This window comes from Rhizoctonia solani, chromosome 7, assembly GCF_016906535.1.
Source record: "Rhizoctonia solani chromosome 7, complete sequence".
Taxonomy (NCBI): domain Eukaryota; kingdom Fungi; phylum Basidiomycota; class Agaricomycetes; order Cantharellales; family Ceratobasidiaceae; genus Rhizoctonia; species Rhizoctonia solani.
The window spans coordinates 183,106-209,560 of record NC_057376.1 but is presented as its reverse complement, the minus strand read 5'-3'; the positions used below and the strand labels follow the sequence as shown (position 1 = coordinate 209,560).

General features: G+C 45.3%; 6 protein-coding genes across 6 annotated transcripts; 4 read left to right on the top strand and 2 right to left on the bottom strand.

Annotated features, from left to right (window-relative positions):
- Positions 1-2,090: 2,090 nt before the first annotated feature.
- On the top strand, positions 2,091-3,768 carry RhiXN_06231 (FMN-dependent alpha-hydroxy acid dehydrogenase; the record flags this gene model as incomplete). Its single annotated transcript, XM_043326047.1, has 10 exons — positions 2,091-2,301; positions 2,354-2,386; positions 2,437-2,524; positions 2,582-2,714; positions 2,773-2,847; positions 2,905-3,053; positions 3,119-3,143; positions 3,198-3,499; positions 3,551-3,677; positions 3,733-3,768. The coding sequence occupies 10 exons, from the start codon at positions 2,091-2,093 to the stop codon at positions 3,766-3,768; spliced, it is 1,179 nt and encodes a 392-aa protein (XP_043181479.1).
- A 412-nt stretch (positions 3,769-4,180) lies between these two features.
- Positions 4,181-5,447, bottom strand: RhiXN_06230 (Enoyl-(Acyl carrier protein) reductase; the record flags this gene model as incomplete). Its single annotated transcript, XM_043326046.1, has 9 exons — positions 4,181-4,221; positions 4,279-4,375; positions 4,435-4,487; positions 4,542-4,676; positions 4,742-4,879; positions 4,938-4,983; positions 5,037-5,251; positions 5,307-5,330; positions 5,384-5,447. The coding sequence occupies 9 exons, from the start codon at positions 5,445-5,447 to the stop codon at positions 4,181-4,183; spliced, it is 813 nt and encodes a 270-aa protein (XP_043181478.1).
- Positions 5,448-7,596: 2,149 nt separating this feature from the next.
- RhiXN_06229 (Retrovirus-related Pol polyprotein from transposon TNT 1-94) lies at positions 7,597-10,521 on the bottom strand (the record flags this gene model as incomplete). Its single annotated transcript, XM_043326045.1, has 4 exons — positions 7,597-9,476; positions 9,525-9,570; positions 9,622-9,980; positions 10,068-10,521. 4 exons carry the CDS (start codon positions 10,519-10,521, stop codon positions 7,597-7,599), a joined length of 2,739 nt encoding a protein of 912 aa, XP_043181477.1.
- Positions 10,522-14,858: 4,337 nt separating this feature from the next.
- RhiXN_06228 (Retrotransposable element Tf2 protein) lies at positions 14,859-17,839 on the top strand (the record flags this gene model as incomplete). Its single annotated transcript, XM_043326044.1, has 2 exons — positions 14,859-16,010; positions 16,064-17,839. 2 exons carry the CDS (start codon positions 14,859-14,861, stop codon positions 17,837-17,839), a joined length of 2,928 nt encoding a protein of 975 aa, XP_043181476.1.
- A 957-nt stretch (positions 17,840-18,796) lies between these two features.
- RhiXN_06227 (Transposon Tf2-1 polyprotein) lies at positions 18,797-20,131 on the top strand (the record flags this gene model as incomplete). Its single annotated transcript, XM_043326043.1, has 1 exon — positions 18,797-20,131. One exon carries the CDS (start codon positions 18,797-18,799, stop codon positions 20,129-20,131), a length of 1,335 nt encoding a protein of 444 aa, XP_043181475.1.
- Positions 20,132-20,531: 400 nt separating this feature from the next.
- RhiXN_06226 (Transposon Tf2-7 polyprotein) lies at positions 20,532-25,853 on the top strand (the record flags this gene model as incomplete). The annotated part of the gene is made up of 2 exons (XM_043326042.1): positions 20,532-23,528; positions 24,207-25,853. The coding sequence occupies 2 exons, from the start codon at positions 20,532-20,534 to the stop codon at positions 25,851-25,853; spliced, it is 4,644 nt and encodes a 1,547-aa protein (XP_043181474.1).
- Positions 25,854-26,455: the final 602 nt, after the last annotated feature.

Here is a 26,455-nt window from a genome sequence, read left to right as displayed (position 1 = left end):
CAAACAGACAATTCATGTCATCTACACAAATAAGCAGCGACGAGGCACATGGTTAAGATAGGATGCTAAGGTGAGCTGACATATCGGGTTCGCTGGAGTACCTAGCTTCAATGCACATGCGTAGCGTTGAAGGACATACCTATCTCCTGGTTGCACAGCGGGCTTCTTTGGCAGTTAGGTTTTGAAGATTTTTATGTTATAGTCAGAAAACGAAGCTGTTCATAATGACGATTCAATTCAAGTTGCAAATGGCTGACACACGAAAGAAACCGATTTCATACCCACATGGTGATAATTTCCCCTTTAATCCCTGAATATCCACACTGGTGAGCCTTGGCGGTGATGCATATGTCCATTCGTGAGGTGAAATTACTAGATATTCCTCGATTCAGTTTTGCTGTTACCTCCCCGATTCGAGTCAGCTTCTGAGTTGTACAGGTTGGGTAAACATGCACATATTAGAAGTATTACTTGGTGCACTTTTAAGCAGCAATAATTCAAGTCGATATCAACCTCTTGATAATAGCGTAGATATCCGGAAGGTAAAGCAAAGTAGATATAGTTGGGTAATTCGCTATAAGCCAAGCCAAATTGATCGATGATCCCGTGGATACAACCGCATGCTACACAAAATGTTAGGTTGTACATGAGGACATGAGCTTATAATCACGAGTCCTACTAATACCGACAAACGGTTCCTGCAAACAAGGTCCTAACTGGGGTTACTGCAACACGGCCTTAACATTCACGATATTCAATTCATAAACACGATCCACTCCTCCGGCCTTCGGTAATGGCCCGTTAATTGAAGTATTGTTTACTCTTGCTCGTCATCGCATCGAATCTCTATCAAATGATCGTTAAAATCGGAAACCGATACGAAGAAAAGCGTGTAGAACAATGGCGTCATGGCTATACAGAGACATTTCAAGTATGTCACTTCACTTCATTTCTTCCCCAATCCGTCATGGTAGATAAACTTGTATTTAGTCATTTTGTGGTTGTCAGCTCTCGTCAGGAAGCATGCTGAACAATTTCGGCGTCATGTCTAATCAAACTTCCTGCTCAATCTCGCTTAAGTCAAAATTTAGTGACTCAAGCTCATTCGTGGGGTTTGCTGGGAAACCTGTTTCGGTGACGCGTCCTGAGCCTCAAGAATACCAACTTATGATAAGTATGACTAATGTTGGATATGTGGATATCAGCAGCTCGATTGAATATAAAGGAATGGCGCCACATATCGTCATTTATATTAGCTTAGGTTATATCACTTGGCTGATGAACACAGGCAAACAGCTTATTTATCTAAACGCGTCATATCAATTTGCTCTTGCTGTTACTCGCGCCAATCTTTATCTATGCGTAGCTACCGGTTTTGCGGCAACCATGAGGCCGATATTTGGTTATCTCGTGAAATGCACATTATTCGAATACCACGCATGCGAAATCTTCCCCACGTAGGATTGCGCTGACAGTGTTTCTTCTGAAACAGAGTTGTATTTTTGTGTGTGTACCAGGAGTCTGAATAAAAAGAGGTCCAATTGGAATGTGAGATTATCGGAAGGAACGAACAGTGTTCCGAAGCTCCCGATGAACGCGAAGGCTTCTTAAATGGTTTGGTAGATAGCAGGAACTATTTACGTGACTGGATTCCCAGCCCGGGTAATCTATGATCACCTTATTGCATGCGATCACGATCGCCAAGCACTCCACTGAGCCCTGAATCTTCCATATATGTTTGTTGTGCGTATGGTATTGATGCACCTAAATTCTACATCATCAAGTTCTCATTGTGTCGTGAGCCATATTATCCGGAATTTGAAAATATACCCGCATGAGCACACAGTTGGCTTGGGTACGCTTGATTCTAGCTGCCCAGACTCCGCATAATCTCAAATTCTGGATAGTTGGCGTTATGCGCTGGTATGTCGGCGAGATCCAGGGAAATCGTTGAATCAAAGGCGGAAAAAAGCTTGCCAGGCTGGCGCCATATCGTATAAAGAGTGGTAGAGTTGTCACAGGTCTCATCCCAAACCTTTCCTATTTTGCTCCACCTCACTGATACATTCCTTGTCACCCCGCCATTAACAATGCGATCCAACTATCTAGTCAACAGTGCAGTTGCTGCTGCTCTCTACTCGTCCTTGACTGCTGCTGTGGTCTTGGATACTGAGGGCCTCCCAGACTCTGGCCTCAACACGTCGTCCTGGGTCACTGGCGTTAGGCCACCACTGGCTGATATCTATAATCTCCATGACATGCAATTGGCGGTTAAAAATTATTTGGGCACGACTCAGTATGGTAGGTGAACAGACATAGGAAGGCGTGTAGTCAAAATAACTGTTCGCGATAGCTTACATTCGTACCGGCTCTTTGGACGAGCTCAGTGAGTTCAAATCACCCACTGGATCCGTGCAAAGCTTAACAACTCTGCAGCATATCATGCGAACCTTGACATCTGGAAGTACGTTAAACTCCGGCCTCACCAATCCCATGGCCGCAACGTCGCCAACGTCAGCACAGAGTTAGTCCGCGTTGTCCTACTCAATTTGTTGCATATAATTGACCCATTAATATCAAGGCAAACTATCTTGGGAACCAAGTTCTCTGTTCCGTTCTTTATCGCTCCTGCTGGATATTCCAGCTTCACTGACCCCGAGAACGGCGAACTGAACCTCGTTCGGGGAGCAGGGAACCAAGGAGCGCTCTATGTGGTAAGATAAGGGTGACTACCTGTATGAGTTTAGCAGACCTGATGGATCTTGTGAATAGCCCAGTATATTGTCTAGCAAGTCGACCGCCGAAATGGCCGGCGTCAGGTTGAGCAATCAGACCCTATTCAGACAAGTAACCCTCTTCTCTTTATTCTTATAATATGCATAAACTTAATTCAACTAACCATAGATTTACCCTTGGGCCAATCGCACCAGACTTCTCAATGATTTTGCTGAGGCCGAGGCATCAGGCTACAAGGCCATCTTTTTGACACTGGATAACCCTACGGTTCAGGGAGTCCGCACACGCGCACTCAGAGAGGGGGCTCCTGATAGCAGGTGCGGCTATTTCCCATTGAAATACAATAGATGTCAATTGACCAAATAATGTTGTATTAATACAGTGGTACATACTCGACCGACCGTAGTGTAAGTTTTGTTATGCCGCGTTGGATGTTTTCTGATATCATAATCCGTGATCAGCTCCAGACTGCTGCTGAACTCCAAAAGTTAACCAAGCTTCCTATTGTACCAAAAGGTATAATTTCGTGGGAAGATGCCAAGAGGTGCCTCGATCTTGGCTTCAAAGCCGTATACATCAGCAACCACGGGGGTCGTCTCATCGACACCGCTCCTACTGCCGTTGAGATTATCCTTGATATCCACAAGAACGCCCCTGAGGTGCTTGCAAGCATGGAGGTCTACGCAGATGGAGGAGTTCGTCATGGAACCGACATTGCCAAACTGCTCGCACTCGGCGTGAAAGCAGTTGGCATTGGTCGATCGTACGTATACTTCTCGTTCGTTCTATGTGATCCGAACTTATAAGGTTTTAGGGCCGTGTTCTCCAATGCGTGGGGCGTGGAGGGCGTTGAGAAGTTCTTCAGCTTGCTCAAGAGAGAGTTAACTACTACTATGATGCTCCTCGGCGTCACAGAAATTTCTCAGCTGGACCGAACCTATGTGAGAGTCATATTGCTTATATCAAGAATTGGTGGCCAAACTGATCGTATACTAGGTAAACACCAAAGCTGTCGAAAACATGATATTCTGAGATAATTTATTACATTTGATTGATCATGTATATTCATCACCAATGCTATTTATATACCCATTTGTGGATAATGCTCTTGAAGCTAGTTGATTAGATAAAGCATCCTCGTGAGATGTTTGTGTGAAAGTGGGTAATGGATGTTTACCTAAGAATTTTATCCGGGCAGGCTCAAATAATCCACTATATATCACTCTAGGAGCAGCATGTATGTATCAAGCGACCAGTTGTAAGATCATGACCTGTTACGTATGTTACTTCTTGCCTAATTTCTATCGCTTCAGTCATATTTACATTCCTATCCCAAAGTAAGTTCTCAATCACTTTGCTTGTTCAAGCCGAGATAACCACAGTTCACTTATCACCATCACAGCAATATTGCCTTATCATGTGTTAATTGGTAGCTGAACCAACACTAATCAATATTCCATCCTCCATCGACAGAGATGCATTGTCCTACAAAGTAATGATGCATGAGTAACTCATTATCATAGTCTAGCCTCGAAAACCTACCGTTTATATTGGCAGCGGCTGGGCTGACTAGAAATGCTACCAAACCCGCAATCTGGTCAGGCGTGCTCTTCTTGTGTGTCGCTACAAGTTCCAATGCCTTATCCAGGAATATTGGTCATCAGAGTTTTATGGTATGAGAGAACACTTTTTAAATACTTTTTGTTCCAACGCAGACGCATAGTCATAAGTGGATATGATGTCCTTCGTCCCTACGTACATGTCAACATGATCAATTCAAGCTAATAATAAAATGCGAGACCTACACATGTCGGTATCAATAATTCCAGGCGCATATGCGTTGACTGTGATCCCATGAGCCCCCCATTCCTGAGCTGCTGTGTGTGTTAGACCGCGTACAGCATATTTTGACATCACGTAGGCACCCATATAGGGAACGGCTAAATTAGAGCATTGGGACATTGGTTTAGTGACCCCCCGAAATTTAGTATAGAAAACGGCCTACGTAGCTTTCCTGCCACACTACATGCGCCAATAATCCTGCCGCCACCAGATGGTATCATTGCTCGGGCGGCCGCTCGGTAGCAGTAGAGCACTCCTTTGACGTTCACCGCGTGAACTGACTCGAGCAGCTCTGTGGTGGCTACGACCACCGGCGATCAAACTTCTAGCATGCGCATATGTACGAGACACACACTCACATTCAAGCAGCGGCGCCATTCTTGCGATGCCAGCATTAGCAACCATCTATAATGGCACAAGTAAGCTACTGTGGCGGCGCATCTTCCAAGCATACGTACTACATCAAGCCTTCCAAGCCTTGCTACCGTTGTTTTAACTAGGCCGTCAACCTGGTCTTCGTCAGTTACATCGCACTCTATGTGCAATGCGGAAAGTGAGGTAGCCGAGGGGCGAGAGCGATATACGGCTTGGATTTGCTGAACAACTGATATAAGATCTTCCTGTTTAGCAGGCAGATCGGAGACTACGACAGAATACCCTTCTGAGGCAAGCTCTATATCAGGTGCATGTGAGTTACCACCTGTTTGTTCTTTAGACCAGTTACCCACTAAGAGCGATTGCCTCCCCTAGCCCTATTGAGTTCAGATCAATTACTATAGCCCCGCGCCAGCATTCGCTTTCTTACCCTGTGCAGCACCAGTCACAATCGCCACTTGATTATCCGGCTTAGGGTTTTGCTTGCTAGGCATTACAGACAGGTAGTAGTTTGGGCCCCAAGTAGTGTGCTTATGGGAGAAATGGCAAGAGAAAGTAGGGTGGGGTGGGGGTTGGGAGTTGGTTCTGAAGCCGTTGGGTGCTCGGGTCCTTATACCCTGCTGAGAGTGGACATTTATTATCGTAAGGTAGTCCGAAAGAGAAAGACACGACGGCTCGGGTCACTTTCCGTGCCTTTGGATCGATCAGGTATATACCCGTTAGTCGCCCCAACCAAGTAGCGATCATGCAATTGTGTGCGAACGGAACATCCTTTTACTTGATGTACTAAATGAGCTAGCTACGGTGACTTCATGCATTCTAGGCAGACAGAGATTCTTTCCCGTTCCCATTCCTTTGTCTTCCTCGACCATAGCATGGGGTCTACGCTCATCCGAATAAGCCTAACTTAGACATTGTGATCTCAACAAGATCCGTTCTACTCCCGAGTTCTCTGGGATGTTATATTATAACGGGTTAACTCCGGAATGCTATGGAGAACTCCAAATAGCTTTTTATCAGAAATCTCTGAAGATCTTCAGAGATCCCTGTAGTCAAGTCCCCATTAAGGAGGGTTTTGTTTGACTGGTGGCAATGTGTTAATAACTTCGTGAGAGTCTCCTTATGTCTCGCTTATACTTATGCTCACATCTGGATTCTAGTCATAGATACCGTACTTATATAAGTATTACGGTTATTTTTGTGATGTTGTATATGCTGATAAAAGTCGTCGTGCATTAATGAACCGAGTTTTTGATTTGTCTAAACCAATATAATCCTTTGTAGGGTGTAATAAACGAAAGCCTACTTGAGTAACCATGTATTAGTACAAGTAGCCCGGACCCGTGGAACGGTTGCCTAGAATTGTATTGAATCTAACAGCTCGCTTGATTTGTTCTATCCGTTTCAGAGCTACACGTACAAGCAACGGTGCTTTTCACATATACAGTCGTCTCTCGTTCCATGCTCGTTGATGGGCTCCCATCAACAGGGTGTTTTCAGGGAATTGCGGGGCTGCTTCCAGCTTGGTCACCCGCTTAGTTATCAATCGCTTTCGCGCTTTCAGATAACGCAGATACATTCACCAAAGAAGTACAGGCAGAAAACGCGTGAATAAATTGAATAAAATAGCTTGAATAAGCTACAAGTTGATATATAAAGAGAGCGACAAAACTAAGCTAAAATAAAACAAAGCACTGGAGTCCAGAGTTTGGCCTGGACGAATATGGCCCGTAGCTCTTCTTTGTAATTGTTTACAGAAAGGATGTAATCACAACGCCAGCAGTTCCGGATGGTGGTATCAGAGAATTTGTTCCTCTTGCCAACTATGCGTATTGAATGAAGCCGGTTTATCTTGTAAAGATTATTTACATCTTGCATCTCAAGGTCAAGGGCGCACTCAGTCAATGATTTACAATGGTTTTCTATGAAGTCCTTGATAATTCCTACGTCCATTAATTGAATATTCAATATGAGACTAGGAGGTAGATACACTACTGTCAAGGTCGAATAGCGGTTAGGATTGTACTTATGAGAGCTTTCATTGTCATAGATTAGGAGTAGGTGATATCCGTTGCGCCTTGACATGTTATCAATAGCAACAAGATACCCAAACAGTATTTATAAATACTGATAGAAGTACTAAGTAAGCTGGAACAGGCTGTGTGCGTTTTGCAGAAGTAACTACAGGGATATATGCACACCGGCTCTATGGTTGGTGGAATGGGTGGCTGTCTAGAAATAGATCGTTAATAGACAAATGTATATACTGTAACTAATACAAGTCGTGTTAAGTAAAGAGTAATGACAGAGAGTTAAGTGAGTAGAGAGAGATATGGTATAAGAGCCTTGGTAGGGCTATATATATACCTTATGGACTCTCTCGAGTCATACCGTAGAAAGCTGCGCTTTCTACTGCGCATGTACCAAGTGACTCGACACTTGACTCGATTACTGCGTAAGAACGTACTAGATTGTTCTAGTACTTACAAGAGATTTCTACACTCCCCCTTAAGCGAGTTAAGTGTAGATACATTAAAGACGAGTCAATAAATTCAATCATATTTCGAAACCAATGGCCGTTCATATACATGGCTTTACTATTTTCAGTTATACAGCTATTTATGATTGATTAAGTTGATTTGGTTAATCAACTTCGTCCTCGATCGACGTCTCCGTAATCTCTCCCATGATTGATCGCATGAGATACCTAAATTGAGGAGCCGGCAGAGCTTTAGTAAAAGCGTCGGCTAAGTTCTCATGAGTAGGTACGTACAAGGTAGATACCTTACGTTGCTCGATGATATTGCGCATAAAATGGTGTCGTATATCGATATGCTTTGAGCGTCCGTGGTATTGGGATTCTACGGATAATGTTAATGCGGCGATATTATCGGACAATATGAGAGTAGGGGCGTCGGCGTATAAGTGCAATTCCTCAAAGAATTGACAAAGCCAAAGAGCCTGAGTACATGCGTGTGCCAACGACATATATTCGGCTTCCATAGTCGACAATGCAACTGTGGCCTGCTTCTTAGCTGACCAAGAAATCGCAGCGCCTCCAAGCATAAAGACATGACCGGAGACGGACTTACAATCTATGAGGTTGCTTCCCCAGTCAGCATCGGAATAACTGATTTTGCCAAAGTCTTTGGCTGATCGGCGATACGTAAGTCCTAGCGTCGGAGTGCCTAAGAGGTAACAAATGACACATTTGATTTGAGTCACGTGTGCCGGTCCGTAACACAAAGTGAATTGAGCAAGGTGTGCGACGGCAAATGCGATGTCAGGACGGGTACACAAGGCCGCATATAGGAGCTTACCAATGTAAGTCCCATAGTTAAATTTCGGTTTGGTGCCCTCGAAACGTGTAAGCTGAACGCTAGGGCTGAGTGGAGTGTTGGCGGGGTAAGCATCTTTAAGACCTGCAAATTTGGCTAAGCTGTTGATGTATGCGGTTTGGTTAAGGTGCATAATTCCTTGTTTACAATTGCACTTGAATGTGATACCCAGGAAGTGACGAATGGGGCCTAAGTTGCGCATATCAAATATGTTCAGGAGTTCTGATATTGCAAAGTTGGTGTGGTTTGTCAATGTAATTACAATTGAGTCATCAATGTGGGTGGCAATAATGGATACGTATTGCTCACCATTCAATTCTTGGATACGTTGGTAGACACATGCGTTGGTAAGGCAAGGTTTATAACCAATTGTCTTGAGTTTGGTATTGTAAAATTTGTTCCACATTTGGCCTGCTTGTTTCAGTCCATATATAGATTGCTTGAGTTTAAGAACTTGGTCCGTACCGTCGTTGAAGTAAGGAATTTGTTGCATGTATAAGTCTTCTTCAATAGGTGCGTGTAAGTAGGCGGCATTGACGTCTAGCTGTTGGACGTCCCAGTCGTTGTTGTTAGCAAGCAATACAAGTGTACAAATGGAATCTAATTGTACAACAGGTGCAAATGTCTTATCAAAGTTGATACCTGGCTGTTGGCTAAAACCTTGGACAACTAATTGTGCTTTATAGCGTACCGGTTCACCGTTCTCATTGCGTTTGAGCGTGAGAACCCATTTGTTCCCCATTGCCTTGCGTTTGTAGGGTAATTTGGTGAGTTTGGTTGTGTCTAGTTTGTTGAAGGTACTGACCTCATTCTGCATTGCCTTCCACCATTTGAGTGCCTGTGGTCCCGCAAGGGCCTCCTCCATGGTTGGGTTGTTGGCCGCTGTGGTAATGGCCGCAAGGGACCAGGGTTGTTCCAGATCCCTGGTTGATGCCAAGGGGGAATCTGGCTTGGTTGGAGTTGCGTCTGATAGCCTGAGATGGCTGAATCTCTTGACCAGTCTATTGTTGATAGTCAAGGTCAATTTGGGTGTTGTTGGCGTCTCCAATGCGTAGGCGTACTTGGACGGGATGGAAGGTGCGGAGAGTAAGGTGGAGGTGTTGTCAGTGGGGAGATTGTATGAGTAGTTGATCTTGCTGTTGGAGCTGTTGGCGTTGCTGGAGCCAGTGAATATATTGGAGATTTCTAGAGCTAGGTTAGTTTGTTTGTTCCTTATGCTAGGATTAAACTGACCGGACGGGGAGGTGTCATCAACATTGATCTTGAGCTTGCCATGTTCCTTGCTGAGTGAGATTGCGGGGGCGTTTGGGTTCTGTCGGCGTGTTCAAACGCCGTTGTAGCTCCCAGTAGTAAGTGAGTTGATTCTCTTGAGCAATTCAGCAGCCGTAGCACTAAGGTTAGGGCGCATAGCAGACCTAGAGCAAGAGGTGGTAGGTTTGTGTAGTGCAGGTTGTTGAACAGGTTCAGTAGGTGAGTTGGATGATGTTGGTTCGACTTTCACCTCTTCTTTTATACTCTCAGGTTCGCTCTCGATTTTTAATTCATTTTTCTCGGTTTTTCTTACTACATGTTCTCCCCCTGTTCTAGCATCTTCCTTTGGTTGTTCTGCAGCGCTGTTAGCGCAAGTCATCTCCCCCTCAGCAGGCGGAGCAACCGATTCCCCCCAATTGGTACTGTTGTCAACCTCTTCTATGGTCGCATGACTCCTAGGGAACAATATATTGTGTGAGTGCAATATGCAATTAGCTCTGGGTTTATAATAACGCCAGCTCTTACCTTGAGCGTCCAATATTCCTACAAATGTTGCCGTGAAGGTCTTTGGGTCCAATTTGGACCTGTTCTTGCCTTGGTTGAGTACGTAGCACTTGGTTCCCCAAGGCCGCAGCACGCTAACGTCCGGTTTGTTTCCCCAAAACGCCTCAAACAGTGTTTTCCAGAACTTACCGTGCACTTGCGTAGGTACGCGGTTCTTGAGATAACATGCGTACGCAATAGCCTTGTTCCAAAGGAACTTTGGGGCTGCTGACTTGAGTAGCATTGCTTGGGCCTTATTGGTAAGTGTACGGTTTAATTGTTCAGCAATATTGTTTTGCTGAGATGAGTACGGAGCCGTTGTTTCTAAAACGGTCCCTTTCTGTGCTGCATGCTCTTCCCATTCCTTATTCACAAATTCCCTGCCGTTATCAAATTGTACGCGTTTAATTTTCTTATTCTTTTGTGTATTTAGCATGGCTTTGAACAATTTATATTCATTCAAAGTTTTGTCCTTGTGCCTCAAGAATCCTAAATGCGTGAAACAAGTGGCTACATCTGTAAATGATACATAATACTTATAGTGTCCAATTGAGGGGGTTTGGGCGGGTCCCCATACATTGGTCACTACAAGTTTGCCAATTTTGTTTGTTTTGGTGGTTGATTCCTTTGGGAATGGGCGTGTATGCGCCTTTGCTTGAATGCAGGACTCACATTCAAAGTTGAGTCCGTCCTTATCTTCTGCTATTTCCATTCCGCTAACTGCACCTGTATTCTTTATTTGTTGGAGTGCTTGCAGGCCAATGTGCCCGAGTACTCTATGCCAGTTGAGCCAAGTTCAACCAGTTTGTTTAACTAGCGCCAGTTCAGTGGGTACATTTTGAGCTTTTTGTTTTGCCGTTGTTTTGCTAACTGCCTTAGCATTTATTTTCCACAGACTTCCTTGATCACGGTCTTGGAGCTTCAAACCATAGGTGATCACTTCATTGTTTGTACCATGTATTACTAATTGGTCTTGGTCCATTGAGACTCAATAGCCTTTATCTGTGACTAGTGATAAACTTATCAAATTAGCCAGGGAGCTTGGCACGTGAGCTACGTTTGTAAGCCTAATTGTCCTATATTTGTTTGTATCATTATTAATCAGGCATTCCAGTTCTACGGTGCCTCAGCCCAAGATTGGCTCTTTACCGGTTACGCCGGTTACATAACCCAGATGTCTTACTATAGTCGGAAAAAGAGTTCCAATTATTTGCTATGTGAGTTGTCGTTCCACTATTGGCTATCCATTTGTTTGCAGCTTTACGTAGACCTTTGGGAATGTTCTCAAAGTTTGAGAACGCGTAGTCATTAGTATTGTTATTTGCAACTGCTATATGCGTGCAGGCGTTATTGTTCCGGGGTCTGTTTGGTGAGTTGAACTTCCTGTTTGTCTGATTCCCCTTATTGTTCTGACTGTGTTTGTATGCACCACCACCCGGGCCTCTACATTTGGCTGCCCAGTGGCCTATCTTCCCGCAGTTATTGCATTTGGACTTCGATTTATCCGGTCCTTTGTGACTTGAATTGGTACGTACGGTTCTATTGAACAGAGGCTTGTTTGTACTAAAGAAAGCCTTTCCTTCATTGCTCCTAGTGTTCCGCCGGTGAGCTTTGGCTAAGACACGTGAACGTAAGTCGCTTATTTGAGTTGTTAGCTTGGTTGTGTCTGCTGAGTCAAATTGGAAGCTTACGGACTGCGTAAAGCTATCCCATGAGTTGGGTAGGCTTGCTATGAGCGTTGTAATCCAGTCAACTTTGGTGCACAAGTTAGGGCTTATTGAGTTTATTTGTTGGAACCATCCGTGCATACGTTGGATATGTTCCTTGACGTCTTCTCCATTGGTCATTTGGTGACTGAAGAATTTTCTCCGTAAGTCGATTAATCCGACGGTGCCTTGAACCTGATATGTTGCCTCCAGGATCTGCCAAGCATTTGCAGAATATTCACAGCTTTGTATATGCGTTAGTACATGTCCGTCGACTCGGAGACGTATGTTCAATAAGGCTTTGCAATCGTCTTTAGCCCACAATGTATACTCAGGATTTTCATTGCCAACTTCAAGGTCAGGTAAGTCCTTATTATTGGCATCCTTTCGACCTGTTAACTTTACATTTATTGTTTTGTTAGGTTGCTGTTTGGTACCATTGACGTGTGCAAACAAATCAAGATCTGTGAGTATGTCTTCCATTTGTATTTGCCACACATTATAATTCTTGGTCCCTTGTAGGGATGGTATCCAGTGTAAGCCGCTGATACCAGTATTGGTCAATGTACTAGCAGTATTATTGGCCATAATGTGTACACAGGTAAGTATATATATCTATCTATTTACTTTAGGTTATAAAGCGTACAAGCGGGGCTCATAACCTCTAGAAATAGATCATTAATAGACAAATGTATATACTGTAACTAATACAAGTTGTGTTAAGTAAAGAGTAATGACAGAGAGTTAAGTGAGTAGAGAGAGATATGGTATAAGAGCCTTGGTAGGGCTATATATATACCTTATGGACTCTCTTGAGTCATACCGTAGAAAGCTGCGCTTTCTACTGCGCATGTACCAAGTGACTCAACACTTGACTTGATTACTGCGTAAGAACGTACTAGATTGTTCTAGTACTTACAAGAGATTTCTACAGGCTGTGCACAGAAACTAGTAGAAAGCGTCCGTATGAAATCCTATGTCAATCTGTCATCAAAAAAACCAAAACGCAAGCATGGATCAAGAGAGCATGGAAGGAGAGACAACTGTACCAAAGTCTTTGCTTTTCAAAGTTATACCAAGGGTTGGTAAGCTCATTTGAAATCTAAGCTCAGACGCGACTGCCCTGTTCTTTGATTAAGTCAAGAGCACCCACGTCTCTCAGGATCCTCTCTCATAGATTGGATGATGTAAACAAAGCAAATGTTCCTCGGCCCTGGATTTCCGAGCTGGATACGATTCCGTATCTAGGCACGTATTAATAATCTACATGGAGCCAAACAACTTAAGTCCATTAAATTGGTACCAATCAGCGCACAAGCTGGTCCATATTCCTTCCGCTATCAATACAGACAGACTAGGCTGTCCCAGGGGTAAGGTATCTATGTGCCAACACAAATTGGCATTCAAGTTTCTTTGCTTGCCGGTCATATCATTGGTTGTCTATCTCAGTAGGAGCAAAACTAGTTCTTTGGCTTATTTGATTATGCTTTTCCCGCAAGTTTCCAATAACTTGGCTGTTGCTTGGGCACAAAGATGCCAGCCACTACGCATTGCCTTCACAGGTCATTGGTTGATTGATTGGCGCCCACCTTTCAATTCAAGGCCACTCCAACATCATTAGCTGACACTAAAGTACATCCCTTTTGTCCACAGGATATTTATGAGTGATTAACGCCACATGTGAGACTACGCACGGCGGACTTGATCACACCCCTGTCTGTAGAAAGACGTAGAATGTAACAGGGTGTAATGGAATGATCTGTAACCAAGTCAAGTGGGTGACTCACTTAATGTATGCACAGTACACGTAAGTCATAACTGTAGAGTATAAAAGGGTCTTGTTCAAGCCCTGAATACTCATCCTATCCCACTCTTACATCTACTTGGCCATTACTTATATTCTAACATTAGGAAAAAAATTCCAAAGCTAAGGCTGGCAACAGCTGGTTTGTACAGGCGTGCCTGGCCGGATCTGGCCCTGACCTGCTCTGTTACAATCCCCTAACATATACCACTAGATTCCTACAATTTTTCTGATATTTTTAGTATTTTTTACGGACCTGATATCTTTGTTTTTCAATCACGTGATCTCGGCACTTATTATGCCGAGATGCCGCGCCGAGATGCCGTGCCAAGGACGCTTAGGAATAATCCACGCTTCTGCGCAGTCCGCAGCACGCTTCCCTTTTCACATGTAGGCTTCTATTCACACACGCACAGACCACATGTAGTTAGCAGTTTTGTCTATATACAGCAGGAAAATTGCTTGGAGATCCCAAGTTGATTTTACCTCGTCTCTTACTCATTAGAGAAGGTAGCCAGCCAGCTAAGTAGCCGGCCCCTAAGTAGTTCCCAGACGCTCACCACCCCTTTACTCATCACACCTCCCAGGCCTAAGGCCCCCTCGCAGTAGTATAGAATTAGTAGACCGCCCTAAGCAGTATTAGTATAGCCTAGATAGTCAGTTACGTAAGCAGTGTCTGTAGTAGTACGGCCATAAGCGCCCGCCCACTAGCGTGTACCCAACCTTACAGTTGGCGTACAACATTGTAAAATCGACTTGCTGTAGGCTTTGATCGACAAGGAGAAGGTCCCCTGTACTAGCACAAGGGAAATCACGTGATTGGGGCCACTTTGCGGGATATAATAATCAAAAATCCCCCACCCCCACGTAGTACCAAATTGCTATAAGGCAGACGGATCCTAATCCCCCGCATACCACGTGTTTTGCCGGAACACAGTAGTTAGCGACCTTAGTCAGCTGAAACACCCGCTTGTAGAAAACCCGCTCATATCACGATTGCCAGATCTGTTGATTTGTTGTAGGGACTATCCAACGCTAGGTGCTTGACGCAAAGGTTTAGCGCCCACATACTACACAAAAACCGCCCATAAGTCCTGATATAGGCACCACTCCCCCCACGCCGTTTCCAATATTCCATCCACACGCTCTGGCGCCCCTCACCCATACTCCCGTCCCTCCAGCCGCTCCTCACGTTGTTCCATTCCAACCCACTCCCAACCGCCCTCTCGCAGCTCATCTCCCACTCCAAGAAACCTGTCAAGAATGGAACCGGAGCCAACCACTGCCGCTCTCCTCGAGGCTATCACAGCCCTCACTGCCACCGTCGGGTCCTTGCAGGCCCAAATCACATCCCAAGGCCAACAGCTCATTGAGCTTAAAGCCATATGCAAGGAAACCGCTGACCTCCTTGGGGATAAAGATCAAGGAGCACCACAAGCCCAGCCTGGCCCATCGACTGGGCCTGTCACCCCTCCTACCCACTCAGGAGGGGAAACCTACACTCCAGGCACAATTAGGCCTGGACTCAAGGCCCCATTCCGGCCTTCTAGAGGCACAGGCTTTGATTCAGAGGACCAGGAAGAACAAAGGCGCCCCAAAAAGGAGCCTCAAGGAACGCCTAGGAGGCATCTAGGGTCCCTAACCCCCTTTGACGCAGGGTCTAGCGTAAAACGGCCTAAAATGGACCTTCCTGAACCATACAAGGGAGACACCAGGGGCCGCAAAGCCACCCAGTGGCTGGATAGAATGATGCTCTGGGTAGCCCTCCACCGGGACCAATTCAACGAGGAAGAGCAGATGGTTGTGTGGATCCTCTACCACATGACCGATAAGGCCGCAGACTGGGCACTCCCCATCATTGGGGCAATCATCAAGGGAAAAGGGAACCCTCCTACCACCATCCAGGCCCTAACGGGCAAGTTCAAGGAGGCGTTTGCTGACCCAGATGCCAAGAGGGCCGCTGCCAGGAAAATTGCGGCACTCTCCCAAACCACCACAACCTCCGAGTACGTCACGGAGTTCCGCAATCTCATGGCGGAATTAGACTGGAACAAGGAAGCCTATATTGCGCAGTTCACGCGAGGCCTCCACTGGAAGGTGAAGGAGTTGCTATCAACCAAGGATAGCGTTCCTGACGAACTTGAAGCAATTTTTGCGGCTTCCATAAAAATTGACAACATTTGCCGCAAAAACGAGGAGAACCGCCCAAAGAAGGCGCCCGCCAAGTCCCCGGTCACCACGACCACCTCCACCACTACCACCAGGGTCCGCCTATCAGAGGACCCCAACTATGTCACCCCGGAAGAACGAGATTGCTGCCGTGCATCTGGCCTTTGTGTCAAGTGCGGCCAAAAAGGGCATGGGATCAAGCAATGTCCCAATGGTTGGAAAGCCACGATCAAGGAGGTGGCCAAGGTAGCAGAAGAGGAAGGGTTGGGAAAAGACTAAGGCCAAGGACTACCGTCAAGCCCCTGGCCCCTAAATTAGATGTGCATGTATCAGATTGCAAATTTGTATCTTTGGCTCTAGACTCGAATAAGAAGCCTCTTTTATTTATTAATCTTGAACTGCACAACTTCCCGACGGAACCCCTGAAAACTCTCATTGACTCAGGAGCCACATCAAACTTCATCTCCCCCTCGATTGTGGAAAAATATAAAATACCAAAAACCCAGCTCAAAAATCCACGAGTTGTGAGAATGTTAGATGGTACAATTTCCCAGACTGGTTGCATATGGCACCAGGTTCAACTCGCGGTTTCAGCCAATGGCCACTCACACACCATTCCTTTCCTAGTTTGCCCCATTGGCAATACCCCGGCAATCCTTGGCATGACTTGGTTAACGGCAGAAGCTCCCCTTATTGACTGGCAGCAGGGACTAATCACCTTCCCCAAACAAGCACGGATTGCCTCCAAGGAAGAAGCAGACCCAGATCCTTTAGCAGACCTCCCCCCTCAGTACCATGAGTTTGCTAAAGTTTTTGGCGAAGAGGAGTTTAAGGTCCTCCCTCCACATAGGGAGTACAACATCTCAATTGACCTCATCCCGGATGCCAAACTTTCCCCTGGTCCTATATATGGCATGACTGATGCGGAGTCCAAGGCGCTCAAACAACACATTGACAAAGAGTTAGCCACAGGGAAGATCCGCCCTAGTACTTCCTCTGCAGGCGCCCCGGTTATGTTTGTCAAAAAAGCAGATGGCTCTCTCAGACTGGTAGTCGACTATAGGAAGTTGAATGACGTCACGCATAAAAACGTCTACCCGCTCCCCAGACAAGATGACCTTATGGCCAAATTAAGGCATGCCAAGATGTTTACCAAACTAGATCTTTGTTGGGGTTATAATAACGTCAGGATTAAGGAAGGAGATGAGTGGAAGACGGCCTTCAGGACCAAGTATGGGCTATTCAAATACCTGGTCATGCCCTTTGGTCTCACCAACGCCCCGGCCGCCTTCCAGCATTTCATGAATGACTTGTTCAGAGACCTCATTGACGTCACAGTGGTGATTTACTTGGATGACATCCTCATCTTTTCAGAAGACCCCAAGAAGCATCCAGAACACGTTAGGGAAGTCCTATCAAGACTAATGAAGAACCAGTTGTTCTGCAAACTCTCTAAGTGTCACTTCCACGTCACCACAGTCGATTACCTTGGCATTGTCATATCCCCTGCAGGCTTCTCCATGGACCAGAAGAAGATTGAGGCCGTCACTTCATGGCCCCAACCTAAAACAGTCAAGCAGGTCCAGGCCTTCCTAGGGTTTGTGAACTACCTTTGCCGATTCATCCCCAACTTTAGTTCCGTGGCTCGCCCCCTCCACAATCTCACAAAAAAGGAAATCCCATGGTCTTGGGAGACCCAAGAGGAAGAAGCCTTTCAGGAATTGAAGTCCCTAGTCACCCGCTCCCCGGTCCTAATCCACTCAAACCCAGATCTCCCCTATTACTTAGAAACGGATGCATCAGGCGTAGCCATGGGAGCCATTCTGAGCCAACAAGGGGAAGATAACCGCCTTCATCCTATCGCCTACATGTCCAAGTCATTCTCAGGGGCAGAAGCCAATTATGACACCCACAATAAGGAACTCCTGGCAATAATTAAGGCACTGGAAGAATGGCGAATATTCCTGGAAGCCACAGACAAGCCAATCCAGGTCTTCACAGACCACAGGAACCTGGAATACTGGATGCAGGCCAGGACCTTCAATCAAAGGCACGCCAGGTGTGTCATGCCCTAGAGGCGTGACCACCTTAGAATCCACTAAGTCGAAGAAATAGTGAATATATGCGCTATTTTCATGAAGATTTATGGATATATGCAGCTCTATGCTATTTAGGCGCTGAGCGCTTATTATGTAATCTCATCACATGACCTTTAGTCATGTGATCTTGTTTTCTTATCTCTGGTCATGTGACCTTATCTTTGTTATTGTGTTTGTCACTGTATATACTATTCCCCTTGCTTGTTGAATATATAAGGAGGGTTCTGAGAGCCTTAAGCCTCAGAACTTGACCTCTTATCCCCTTCCACACCTACCTACCCTAAGACATACACTTAAGAGTATTGCCTGAGAGCATACCAGTCCCTGTCAAAGGTTCCTTGCCCTGCTGTCTTAACAGCATTAGTGCACTTTACTTTATATAGGTCTTGTCCTACCCTTTCCTGGCTTTGCCTTGAGCATTGTTAGGCCCTACTTGCTGATAAGTCCTATATTAGGCAATAGCTTGTTAGGTTTACCCTGTGGTAGTTGTCGGCTCTGACATTAGGTCGAGTTCTTCATCACCAACCCTTGTGGACAACTAGGGTGTTAGTACTGGCACAACCCATCAAGAACCAGTGATCCAGCATAGCCAGATAATAGTCAAAACTGGTGATTGTTGCACTAGGGGGTTATTGTTACACGGCTAGCATTGCGAACGTCCACCCAAAAGTCTGCCACGACTTCTTCTGCGTCACAGACAGTCAAAAACCCGCTTGTGCAAAACCTGCTACTGTATCACGCCCATCCAAGGCTTGTTGATCAGTTGTAAGGAGCATTCAACGCTAGGTATTGAGACAGTGATTAGCATAAAGAATAAACTGTGAGCTGAGTGGGGCCAATCATCTAGCCTCCCCTTATTCCTAAACTAGTAGTGAAGTTGCCTTATTTAGCAAGGACGCTACTTAGTATCTATCATATCCATCCTTCTCCACCATGTCTACCCAACCCTCCACCTATGTGCATGCCGACCCCAATGCGCTATCAGTCCCCACCAATATCCAGGAGATACCTGCGTGGGCCCAGGAGATCAAAAACCTCCTCCTGGCTATGAACCAAAATCTATCCTTGGTCATAGGACAAGCGGCTGCCCACCATACAGACATCGGCACCACTCAGGCTACCCTCAACAACCATGATAGTAGCATCACCAACCTTGACGCCCTCATTGTTAAACTAGGGGCTGATATTGCCAAAATTGGCACCGCTGCTGCTTCTGGTTCCTCCCTTGCCTCGGCTACCAAGGCTCCTAAACTTGCGACGCCAGACAAATTTGATGGGTCAGACAAAAATAAGGCAATCTCTTTCAGAGTTGCTGTTTCTCATTATCTCAGGATCTCATATCCTGGCTCAACGGTGGATGAGCAAATCGCCTTCATTATCTCCTGCCTGGATGGCAAGGCCCATGAGTGGCTTGAGCCCTACCTGGAAGAGGACGTTGTTAAAGGGAACCCTGTTTCTTGGCTCCACAATCTGGATGCCTTCTGGCTGCAATTCAATGCACGCTGGAATGTCCAAAATAGGACAGAGAACTTCCGCGCCAAGTTGCGCACCCTCAAACAAACCAAGGGAGTCCAAGATTATTACAAGGACTTCCAGACCTATTCTCAAGGTCTTGGTTACAACGACCCCTCTCTCAGGGATATGTTCTATGATGGCTTATCCCACAAAATTAAGGAAACTCTCATGGTTCAAGATTATGACCATGCAGATGCCTCTGTAACTCTTGCAACTCTTGCAGAGAAGGCCCTTAAAGTGGATCAACGCCTAGAGCAGTTTGCGGCCCAGCACAAGGGTCCCTCTTCCTCTTCAAACCAATCTGGAAGCAAATCCAGCACTTCTACGTCAGCAGCAGCCCAGGGAGCGCCCAGGGATAAACTGTCTGTTGGGGAACAAGTGTATGCAATTGTGGATGGAAAGGCTAAGAAGGGGGTTCTACAAAAAGTTGGCCAAAATGCCAAGGGAATAGCAGTTCCAATTGTCAAATGGAATGACGGCACCACCATGGATGTTACCTTTAAATCTCTTAAAAAGGATAACCACCCTGCCACTGTCACCTCTTCCACTGCTCCCAAGGCCTCCTCCTCCTCCTTGCGCAACTCTGGTCCCTCACCAATGGACTTAGACTCTGCCTCATCTAAAGGCAAAAAACCAATTATATGCGCAACATGTGGAGGTAGGGGACACTATGCCAACCAATGCCCCTCCAAATCCTACTCTGGCCATGAGGCCCATATCTCTGAGGATGAGTTGGAAAATGGGGACCTCTGAACACTAATGGGAACAGTGTATCAGAGGGAAACAATGGACTGTTAGATAGCTTGGAAATTTTTTCTGTAAATAATATATCTCCTTTAAATATATATTTCAAGCATCTTGCGTTCAACAAGTTCCCAACCCTAAGGTTACCAAGAAAATGAAGCCCTTCTTTGGATGGGCTATGATTGATTCAGGTGCATCATCTTGCTTTATACACAAGGACTTGATCAAACAATATGGTATACCAACTACAAAAAAATCTGTACCACGTTGCCTTAAAGTGATTGATGGAAGAGACATTAGTTCTGGTTTGGTAGATTCAGAATGTATATTTACTTTAGAATTAGGTAGTCATAAAGAGGTTCTGAAATGTAACGTAGCTGATATAGGTAAACATAGCATAGTCCTTGGAATGTCCTGGCTCAAGTTACACAACCCTACTATAGACTGGCCTAATAAGCGTATCACTTTTAATTCTCAATATTGTAACAACTCTTGTCTTTCTTTTTCTAATTCTATCCTGGGAAATGTCGGTGGGACTTCTAACCACCTTGAAGGCATACCAGAAGACTTAGGAGGTGTTGAGGTAATTGAACCTCTTGAAGGCATCCCTAGGGAAACTGGAGGTACTGTGGATTCTCCACTTGAAAGTATCCCAGTAGAACTGCGCAATTTTGCAGAGGTATTCTCTGAGGACATGAAGGTGACGGAACTGCCGCCGCACCGTCCTTTTGATTTAGGGATTGATTTAATCGATCCTGATAAACCTGTTAAGGCTATGGTATACCCCTTGAAGGCATCTGATGATGAGGAACTTAGAAAACTTCTTAAAGAACAATTGGATAAAGGATTGATTCGCCCATCCAAATCCAAATATGGTTCCCCAGTTCACTTTGTCAACAAGAAAAATGGGAAAAGGTGTATGGTTGTGGATTACAGATCCCTAAATGCAAATACAGTCAAAAATGCGTACCCCCTACCTTTAATACAGTCTCTCATTGAGAAACTAAGGGGTGCAAAATACTTTTCCACCATTGACCTGAAATCTGGATACAACTTGGTCCGGATAAAGGAAGGTGATGAATGGAAGACTGCATTTAAAACCAAATACGGCCTGTTTGAATACCTAGTCATGCCCTTTGGGTTATGCAATGCTCCTGCTGCATTTCAGCACTTCATGAATGAGATATTTAGGGACATATTGGACGTCTATGTAGTAGTATATCTAGACAACATCCTAATATTCTCAGAAAGCAGGGAATTACACACAAAACATCTCCAAGAGGTACTGAAAAGGCTGCAAGACAATGCATGCTATTGTAACCTGGAAAAGTGTAATTTCTATGCGTCTGAAGTAGACTACCTTGGTGTCATTGCCAATGGTGAAGGAGTAAAAGCAGATCCCAAGAAAATCACTCAAGCGGTTGATTGGGCAACACCGCGCTCTGTCAAAGGGGTTCAAGAGTTTTTGGGCTTTATAAATTTCTATAGACGCTTCATACACAACTTCTCAAAATTGGCACAACCCTTATACCAATTACTCCAAAAGAATATACCTTGGGAGTGGGGTGAACGCCAAGAAGTGTCTTTTAAAGCTCTCAAACAGGCTCTAATTGAATCCCCTGTTTTAATCCAACCTGATCCATACAAGGAGTTTTTCCTTGAGTGTGATGCCTCTGATTTTGCAACGGGCGCTGTCCTTAATCAAAAGGGCAGTGATGATAAATTACACCCAGTTGCATTCCTATCAAAATCCCTAGCACCTGCTGAAAGAAACTACGATATCTTTGATAAAGAGTTACTAGCGGTAGTAAGGGCTTTAAAGGAATGGCGTCACCTGCTGGAAGGAACAGTAATCCCTGTCAAAATACTAACAGACCATAAAAATCTGGAGTATTTCCAGACAAAAAGGGATCTGAACCAAAGGCAGTTAAGGTGGATGGGATTTTTGGCAGATTACAACTATAGGATTGTGTATAGGCCGGGCGCACAGAATAGAAAAGCAGATATTCTCTCTCGCCGTGAAGACCACAAGTCTGCGGTCAAAGGGGGGGGTGAAACCCCTGTGCTCATAAGCCCAGAGCTTTTTATTGCAGCTATTCAAACAGATAGTGACCTTAATGACTTAATAAGGGACGCTCTGCATGATGATAAAGCTGTACACAAAATCCTTAAATCCTTGGAAGAGGATATACCTGTTAAAGGATGGAAGATTGATAATGGCCTACTGTACTATCATGATCGGATCTATGTCCCCAATGAGCCAGAAATCAGGAAAGCCATCTTAGAAAGCAGGCACAATAACCCTTCCACTGGGCACCCAGGACAGTTCAGAACCCTAGACCTCCTCTCAAGGGATTACTATTGGTCAGGGATGAAACAGTCTGTAACAAAATATGTCCAAGCATGCGACTCATGCATACGTAGTAAACACTCCAACCGGGCTCCTGAAGGTCTCCTTCAAAACATAGATTTACCCAATAAGCCCTGGGAGGAAATAACGTATGACTTGATTGTAGGACTCCCCACCTCAGAAGGATATGATGCAATATTAACAGTAGTGGACCAATTATCCAAAATGGTTCATTTTATACCAACGCACTCTGATGCTACTGCTGTTGATGTTGCAAACCTCTTTGTATCCTTTGTGTGGAAGTTACATGGGTTACCCAGGAAAACCATTTCGGACCAAGGCCCCCAATTTAATGCAAAATTCTTGAGACAAGTCTACAAGCGGTTGGGGATAGAACCACATTTCTCCACTGCATACAGACCACAAGTTGATGGACAAAGTGAACGCCTAAACCAGTTTGTGGAAATTTACCTACGCCACTACATCAATTATAGACAAACAGACTGGGTTGCGTCACTACCACTTGCAGAATTTGCGTACAATAATGGGAAACACTCAGGCTCCAAACACTCTCCCTTCTACATGTGCTATGGTTATAATCCAGACTTCACAGTTGGAAACACCAAGGAAAGCCATGTCCCCCAAGCCGACGACCTAGCAGACTTCCTGAAAGAAATCCAAACTGAAGCAAAAGCTGCTTTAGAAATTGCTGCAAGACAAAATGCGCAATACTATGATCTAAACAGAAGGGAAGCAACCAAGCTGGAAGTTGGTGATAAAGTCTATTTGAGTAGCGCCAACATCAAAACCTCAAGGCCTTCCCATAAGCTAGAGCATAAGCAATTGGGGCCCTATAAGGTCTTGGAGAAAATTGGCAGGAACTCCTATAAACTGGATCTCCCTAAATCCATGAAGGTCCATCCTGTCTTCAACATTGCCCTTTTACACAAAAAACCAGTAGACAAATATGACCGTGATCCAGTACCACTCCCCCCAGTTGTCACAGCTGATGGAGAAGAGGAATATACTGTTGAAAGGATCCTAGACTCCAAGAAAGTGGGTTGACAAGTCAAATACTTGGTTAAATGGAAAGGGTATGGACCAGAGGATAACACATGGGAACCCAAGGCCCACTTAGTCAATGCCCCTGAAAAATTGGCTAAGTTTCACCGTGAACATCCAGAGGCAGCTGGACCTTAACGGGGGGGAAGTGTCATGCCCTAGAGGCGTGACCACCTTAGAATCCACTAAGTCGAAGAAATAGTGAATATATGCGCTATTTTCATGAAGATTTATGGATATATGCAGCTCTATGCTATTTAGGCGCTGAGCGCTTATTATGTAATCTCATCACATGACCTTTAGTCATGTGATCTTGTTTTCTTATCTCTGGTCATGTGACCTTATCTTTGTTATTGTGTTTGTCACTGTATATACTATTCCCCTTGCTTGTTGAATATATAAGGAGGGTTCTGAGAGCCTTAAGCCTCAGAACTTGACCTCTTATCCCCTTCCACACCTACCTACCCTAAGACATACACTTAAGAGTATTGCCTGAGAGCATACCAGTCCCTGTCAAAGGTTCCTTGCCCTGCTGTCTTAACAGCATTAGTGCACTTTACTTTATATAGGTCTTGTCCTACCCTTTCCTGGCTTTGCCTTGAGCATTGTTAGGCCCTACTTGCTGATAAGTCCTATATTAGGCAATAGCTTGTTAGGTTTACCCTGTGGTAGTTGTTGGCTCTGACAAGGTGGCGCATATTCCTGAGCAATTTCAATTTTGAGATCCATTATCGACCAGGAAAGCAATCGGGGAAACCAGACGCCCTATCCAGAAGAGCAGACTATGTAGAATCTACCCAGGAACCAGAGGTTATGCTACCGGCCGAGGTCTTTGCCAACACATCGGAAGAGGAGCTGGAAATAGTCACGGAAATCCGCTCCAAACTTAAAGAGGATCCATCCCTGGAACCCATTATCCAATTCCTCACTGAAGACGCAGACAATGCTCCTCCCTCAATTTGCAAGGCCTATAGAGATTATGATTGGGAAGAAGATCTCCTCTGGTACCAAGGAAAACTAGTTGTCCCAGACGCAGAAATCCTGAAAGAACGCCTTCTGAGGGAATACCATGACTCACCGCTAGCGGGACACCCAGGGCAACAACAAACCTTGGAATTGCTCAGCAGGAACTACTGGTGGCCAGGAATGAAGTCGTCTGCAAAAGAATGGGTAGAATGTTGCCTGATATGTCAAGCCAACCAAAGGACCCACGCACCAGTCATTGCTCTTAAACCCTTGGAAGTTCCCCCATTCCCATTCCACACCATCTCGTACGACTTCATCACTGGTTTTCCCAAGTCACAGGGCCACAACGCTATCTTAGTGGTAATTGACTCATTTTCCAAGTTTGGGCACTTCATCCCCACTTCCAAGAAAGTTACCGCCAAAGGCCTTGCAGATCTGTTCATCACCCATGTTTGGAAACTCCACGGATTACCGATCAAAACAGTCTCAGACCAAGGGACAACGTTCACAGGAAAATTCCTAAGGGCACTGTATCAACGCCTAGGAGTCAAACCCGCCTTCTCTTCAGCGTATCATCCAGAATCGGACGGACAAACGGAAAGAGTAAACCAGTTCATTGAGTTCTATCTCAGGTCCTATGTTGCTGCAGATCACTCAGATTGGGCAACATGGCTGCCATTAGCAGAGTACGCTTACAACAACGCTAAGCATGCCGCTACAGGAAAAACCCCCTTTGAGCTGGTTTACGGAAGGAACCCAGTTATGAATCCATCTAATGTTCCTGCCAACGTCCCAGAAGCCGACCAAGTAGCCGATACCCTAGCACGAGAATGGAAAGAAGCGGAGTCATCACTCAGAATGACCAAGGAACGCATGGCAGGCACAAGAGGAGTGGTACCAAAATACTCTGTGGGCAAAAAAGTCTGGCTGAATGGAAAAAACGTGGAACTTAGAACAAACTCCAATAAGCTAGACCCCAAACAACTAGAACCGTTCAAAGTCACTGAAAAAATCTCCAGTCACGCGTACCGCCTCAAGCTACCGGAAACTCTGAAAATTCATGATGTGTTCTACGTAGGACTACTATCTAAAACACACAAATCCCCAAGTCAGCCATTCCCGGACCAACCCCCTCCTGAAACAATAGAAGGGGAAGAGGAGTACAAAGTTGAGCAAATTATTGACTCTAAGCGACAACAAGGAAAATGGTTCTATCTAATAAAATGGAAAGGGTATGGCCCGGAGGACAATTCCTGGGAGCCAGAAGAACTATTGGAACACAGCCAGGAAGAGATCAAGCGATTCAACCAAGCTAGACTCAGAAAGGCTCGTGACGCTGCCAAGAGCCTTTAAGGGGGGGGCAATGTTACAATCCCCTAACATATACCACTAGATTCCTACAATTTTTCTGATATTTTTAGTATTTTTTACGGACCTGATATCTTTGTTTTTCAATCACGTGATCTCGGCACTTATTATGCCGAGATGCCGCGCCGAGATGCCGTGCCAAGGACGCTTAGGAATAATCCACGCTTCTGCGCAGTCCGCAGCACGCTTCCCTTTTCACATGTAGGCTTCTATTCACACACGCACAGACCACATGTAGTTAGCGGTTTTGTCTATATATACAGCAGGAAAATTGCTTGGAGATCCCAAGTTGATTTTACCTCGTCTCTTACTCATTAGAGAAGGTAGCCAGCCAGCTAAGTAGCCGGCCCCTAAGTAGTTCCCAGACGCTCACCACCCCTTTACTCATCACACCTCCCAGGCCTAAGGCCCCCTCGCAGTAGTATAGAATTAGTAGACCGCCCTAAGCGGTATTAGTATAGCCTAGATAGTCAGTTACATAAGCAGTGTCTGTAGTAGTACGGCCATAAGCGCCCGCCCACTAGCGTGTACCCAACCTTACAGTTGGCGTACAACATGCTCCTAGCAGGTTGGACTAGTAATACTCC